The 6,277-nt window shown below is 36.3% G+C and overlaps 1 protein-coding gene across 1 annotated transcript in view; it reads left to right on the top strand.

Annotated features, from left to right (window-relative positions):
• LOC129408259 (extracellular serine/threonine protein kinase FAM20C) overlaps positions 1-6,039 on the top strand; it is a 7,087-nt gene extending 1,048 nt beyond the window's left edge. Inside the window, exons 3-6 of the mRNA XM_055151405.1 lie at positions 1,654-1,763; positions 3,310-3,391; positions 3,475-3,534; positions 5,659-6,039. Coding sequence (XP_055007380.1) covers positions 1,654-1,763; positions 3,310-3,391; positions 3,475-3,534; positions 5,659-5,917 — 511 coding nt within the window. The 3' untranslated portion in view covers positions 5,918-6,039. The remainder of the gene's footprint in view (positions 1-1,653; positions 1,764-3,309; positions 3,392-3,474; positions 3,535-5,658) is intronic.
• Positions 6,040-6,277: the final 238 nt, after the last annotated feature.

Consider the following 6,277-nt stretch of genomic DNA (forward strand, 5'->3'; position numbering starts at 1 on the left):
CTCTACTGGCTATGTCTAGGAACTGCAAACCGCCCATTAAAGCGCATATGACTGGTTTTCATGTTTTTCTAATTATGACTTGATTTGGTGGGGTAGTACCTGTGGTTAATAGTTATCATAGGTTTACATCAGACAGTTTGTGGGAAAAAAGCTGAGAAGAAAAGTACAAAAATACATGAAGTAGCATTGAGTTCTAAAGTGGAATACCTCTACCTTTGCCATTAACACTGAAAATGCATCTAAAATACAGGGATTGTTTTTTTGTTTTTTTTGAGAGATTTAACATTGATTTAACAAATAAATGCTATAATCTATTTGTATTAGTCTAAACATAACTATTGTGTAATTAGGTCCTTGTTAATATTGGTTGCTATGTAACAGTTATGAAATTACCTCTACATATGTCTGCTGCCTGTGTCCAACCAGAAAGTGAAACAATAATCTTTACCAAAAAATAAAAAATAAAAAATAGACAAACGTGGTAAAAATACAATGACATTAACTGTTTAAGTGAAAAAGTACTCTAACCTGTCATATGCAATTTAAAGGTTCACTATGTAACTTTTCAGTTGGGGTTCATCACCTTCTAGGTTCTATGGAAATGTCATTGCTCTGCTTTGAATGTTCCGCAATGTGACATTAAACAAATCTGCATTAGATCTATTCAACTACAGGTGGTTTTGTAGCTCCTAGAAAACATTGATTCTGACTGTGAGCGGGGTCGCCTCTCCACAGATCTGACCTGTAACTTAGCCTGGATTTGTCTCCATGAAGATGAAAGGTTTAATGCCATACTGTGAAAATTTCAGAGCAATAACATCTCCATGGAGAAAAGTAGGTGGCGGATCTTCCACTAGAAATGTTACGCAGTGCACATTTATTATTATTATCTTGTTATTCAATATCAGGGGCCATCAAACTAAGGCCCGTGGGCTGACTCCGGCCCACCATGCCCCTTTGACCGGCCCCCTAGCACTTGAATTGGCCCTATAAAGCAATCCACAAAAGTTGTCATGGCCTATTTTTTTAAATTACTTTTTGGCAAATAACATATAACATGCCTGCATCTTGTATTTTGTTGATTTTTTTCTATTAAAAAATTATATTTATATGAAGTATTTATATTTACATTTAAATAGTTGTATGACGTATTTACATTTGCAGCAGAATTTTCATCACCTGACAAGCTGAAGATCAAACAGTGACAGTAAATGCACACGCAGAGTTCTGAAGTGCAGTTAAGGACAGCAAAATCACTCGTGTTAAAGTATGAAAAGTTGACAGAGAGTGCTGAGTTTTCACAGAACAGTTTTTTGTTCAGTGTAAGGACCGTGCAGTTTGTCTAATGTGTAAAGAAAATGTAGAGGTTTTCAAAGACTATTCAGTATTCAGTATTTACACTTTACTTTATTACTTTATTATTGTCTTTCAAAGTATATAATCTCAGGGTCATACAATTCTGTTATACGGCCAACCCGACCCCGGCCCGATCATAGTCAGGAGCGATAATGCGGCCCCCAGAGAAAAAAGTTTGGTGACCCCTGTTCTATTTTGTCTCATATCTGGATTAAAACAGTGTTGATTGTTCAGTTCTGTCCTGATAAACTCTAGTCTAATGATAATATTATTAAAGGAGTTCCTCCATGTCGTCAGGTGGGAGAAGGACCCAGACTACTGCGACACAGTGAAGAAGACTCCTCCATATGACCAGGGCACTAGACTGGTGGATGTCATCGATATGGCTATACTGGACTTTCTCATGAGTACGAAAACTCCTTACTACTACTACTACTACTCACTAATACTCTTCACTAATACCAGTACATATGTCAGTGCTGGGAAGCATACCATATTTTCCGCACTATAGGGCACTCTGGATTATAAGACGCACTGTCATTGAATGGTCTATTTTTGAACTTTTTTCACATATAAACCGCACAGGACTATAAAGCGCATTAAACAAAACACAACAGTTAGATAAGTCAGTCAAACTTTATTTAATGCGTTCTCAATAACTCTCACCTTTGTTCAATTGTAACGAGTAAAAAAAATACTGTGAGACGCTAAATTGTTAGAGTATTCACAATAACTCATAATTGTTCAAACAGTCGGGCGATTACGGCGTCCAGCACACCCGCATCAATGTCGTCATTATCCGAGTCAGTGTCGTTACTGTTCCCTGGCAGTTCAGCGATGATTCAGGTCTTGGTGAAAGCTCGGACCACAGTTGGTACTGATCCTTAGCCCAGGCGTCCACGATCCATTGGCAGTCGCTCGGCGCCATCTCCCTGTCTTGGTGAATGTGTGTTCGCCTTCTCTCATCCACTGCTCCCACGCTGCTCACACATTAACTTTATAGTAGCCTTGAGTTTAAAGTCGGCGTTGTAAGCGTGTCTCTTGACAGGTGCATTTTGATATTAAAAGGAATCACAGTATGCTCCTGACTACGGTAGCCGTAATGCTGCAAGTGGTGCGGTTTGTAGTTTACTAAAGTCGTACTAAGACACCCCAATAAATTCATATATAAGGCGCTCTGGATTATAAGGCGCACAGTCATTTTTTGATTCAATTAAAAGCTTTTAAGTGTGCCCCATAGTGCGGAAAATACGTTACTTTGAAAATGTATTTAGTTCCACTATTCTGAATACTGGTATGTAGAAAGCATTTTGCAATATATTCTGTTACATGGTCCAGTCAGAGTACTGTATTCTGAATACTTCAATATATTGCAACTCAGTGTGAAGGTATTCATAGTTATTTCATTGTTTATTATGCATTTATATATGACTAATTAGAGAACACCAGATGAAAAAGTAACTGCTAGGAGTGTAACGATATCCAAGTCTCACGATACGATATCGTCACGGTATGAACCTCACCGTACAATATTTACTGTGATATTTTGTGGAGTCTAACAAAACTGTATGCTACTTTTTCCTCTTAAAATGCCTTGATAAAACTTAATCCAAAGAACTAAGCCCTAAAAGTGCTTAGAAATGTTATTTCTTCATGTAGTCTGCACTGAAATGGAGCAAAGGATCATGGTCTATGTAGTTCCCTCTGTATTTTTTAACTACTGCTGCACCATAACTCTTAATTTAAGAAAAGAGACTTGTAATTTGATATATTTTGATGGTCCAAGATATTATTGTGAGAACTTTGACTATACGATATAACAATATTTCGTTATTGTTACATCCCTAGTAACTGCACCAAAATACATTTACTCAGAATTAGTATTTTTGGTGTATGTATTTAATTACTTCCACACTGACTACTACAACTATTACTTCTACTTTTTCCCTGTAGGTAACATGGATAGACATCACTATGAGACGTTTGAAAAATTTGGGAACAAAACATTTCTGCTGCATCTGGACAATGGGCGAGCGTGAGTTAGGGGATCCTGTTTTATTAAAGGATCATACGGCGAGTGCACTGTGTACTTATTTAACTGGCACCTGTGTTTCGTAGGTTCGGTCGCCACTCCGTAGATGAGCCGTCAATCCTCACTCCTCTGAAACAGTGCTGCAGGTGCGTACTCTAGACCTATGAGCAAAGAACACAAATGTAAAAAAGAAAAAATCTTGAACCATAGCTGCGTGTTTTCCGTGTGAATGCAGGAGTGTCAGGATTTAGAGGGTAACCAAAAGTATGTAAATGCGTGAGAGTATGAACTGCAATTTGGTTACACAAATGAAAGTGAAACAAAAAGCACGTTTGTTTGTTTATGGTCATGTAAAGTGAAAGACACTTTTTAAAAGTTTTAACGTTCACCTTTTTTTCTGCTTTATCATTAATGATTGTGCATAAGAAATCCATAATAATGAAAAACGCTAAGACCAATGTTTTATTTGTTTTTTCATTTTCGTTTATGGTTGCACAATATAATAACAAAGAAGGTAAAAAATGTTTTCCTTTTATTTAGTTTATTGTTGTTTTTATAGTTAAAAAATGAGAAAGAAAAGCACGTAAGGTGTATTATTTTGTTTTTGTGTATGGTTGTACAAAATATAAAATAATGGAGTTCAATAGTGAATCTTGTGGTTTAAATCTGCTTTTTGGACTTAAAACTAATTGTAGATATTATTTACCACATAGCTGATATGGCTTTGAACTCTTGATATTAGAATTTACGAACAGTCTATGGGAAAAATGAATTGAAAATTTACTTCCTAAACGGTCACTGTTGAGCTCCAGGACAAAGAAAACATGAAAGATTTTCTTTTCTTTTATTTTGTTTATGGTTGTACAAAAGATTCTGAAAATAATTATTATTACAGAAGGATGATTTAATTTTTGTTCATAGTCATACAAAAAATGAAAATAAAGTGAAAGGAATTACTTAAGATTGACTTGAGAAGACTGATTGAGTAGACTGGTCCATAAATCTACCCTCCTCTGATATGTGCATGCTTCTGACAGTAGTTTGGGAGATTTTTGCCTTAATGTGACCTCTCAGGTTGTACTTTTCTTCTGTTGTGCAAAATATTTTTGAATAAAATTTGACATGTTTTTTATATGTTTTGAATAGTACTCGTACTAATCAATCAAAAACGTCAGGACACGGTTCTGAAAGCTGTTCAGAAAACATTGTCAAAATTGTCTTTTCAAGTTATTCCTCTCACGTTATTTTAATATTTTTTTGTACGACTCTAAACAAAAGACAAAATCATTCTTCTGTCCACTTTTTATTTTCTGTATCTTTTGTATAACCATATATGAAAAAAAAACATGTGTGCCTTCTTTGTATTATTAATACTATTATTATTTTGTATGAACATAAACAAAAACAAAAAGTATGAAAATATGACTACGTGAGCTATTCTTATTGTTTTGGGGTTTCTTTTGTAAATTGAACACTATATCTCAGTTACTTCTATGCAGTAGTTTAAATGGGGTAAAATACAGAGTACAGTAGTTTGTATACAGCAAGGGTCTCTAACCTTTTTCCTCCGGTGAGCTACTTTTACCAAACAAAAATGCCAGAAAGCTACCCTTTTATGTTTACAAGAAATGTAGTACATAAAAGAGCCATGGCAAGTTTTAGATGGGGTACAGTTAGACACCTAAAAACCATAAACCATTATCTATTTATTAGTATACAAATTTAGGCATCAAAATTATACATTTACAATTGGAATTAATACAATTTGAGTTGTTCAGCAGAGTACATATAATTCAGAAATCCCTGAATCACTGAAGGGGGTGGAGAGCTCCTGGTAGCTCCTGAGCTCCAGGTTGGAGACCTCTGGTTTACAGAGATTTCTTATCCAGATTATTCACAAAAGCTAGCAATTTTATAATTTTCAGTTTGATTTGATAAACGTGGGGTTTCCGGCAAAGCTTGTGATCAAGAGTGAAACAGTGAGAGTCATTGGTTACTTTTTGGTCTTTTTGTTAACTTTTCAGTCACCAAATAATATACCAAATTAATGATTCAAATCACTTGTATTTTAAAATGCCACATTCATGGCAACATTTCAAACACAGACTTCAATGTCAAAATCCAGACTTGTCAGTTGTAAATTCCACAGCATTTCTCCAAGCTAACTCACCTGGATCAAAAACGTAACCATATGTCAAGTACCCAGGTCTCATTTATTATACTGTGACCTAATATTACCTTTTCTATAACCACACCACATTCCTCTCCAGGATCCGGCGCTCCACCCTTCTGCGCCTGCATCTCTTGTCCCTTCCCAGCTTCCGTCTGTCAGATGTGCTGCGTGAGTCTCTGTCCCAGGACCCTTTGTCGGTTGTGGCCCCTCTGCTCTCAGAAGCCCACCTGTCTGCGCTGGACCGCCGCCTGGACACGGTTCTGAAAGCTGTTCACCAATGTCTGGACAAACACACAGATGTTGTTTATAATGACATGGAAGATACGGGTCAGAGCAGTGACTGGAAAACACTGTGATAATAAAGGACAATCCCCACCCCGACCACACACACAAAATCATTTTTAGTGACAGTTTAGCTTTACTTACGTTGGATTTAAAACCTGACTTTCCTATGTGTACACCTTGTAGATCAGACAACAGGGGCCAAAACTAAAGAACCTCAGCTTGACAGAGACTGTGATCTGCTTTTGAAAATAATTTTCAACAATTAAAGAAGTCTTTTGGATGAATTGTGAAATTACTTCCTCTGTGGTCTAGATTAAATGTGAACCGTGAGTTCATCCCTGTGACTATATGCTTTTCTGGCAACATCATCACATTGCGATTCATTTTCTTTTGAATGCAGGTCTATGCTCAAACAAAGACACTTTTATTGG

Source organism: Boleophthalmus pectinirostris, unplaced genomic scaffold (genome assembly GCF_026225935.1).
Source record: "Boleophthalmus pectinirostris isolate CB_2022bp ecotype Guang Dong unplaced genomic scaffold, ASM2622593v1 HiC_scaffold_16, whole genome shotgun sequence".
Classification (NCBI taxonomy): Eukaryota; Metazoa; Chordata; class Actinopteri; order Gobiiformes; family Gobiidae; genus Boleophthalmus; species Boleophthalmus pectinirostris.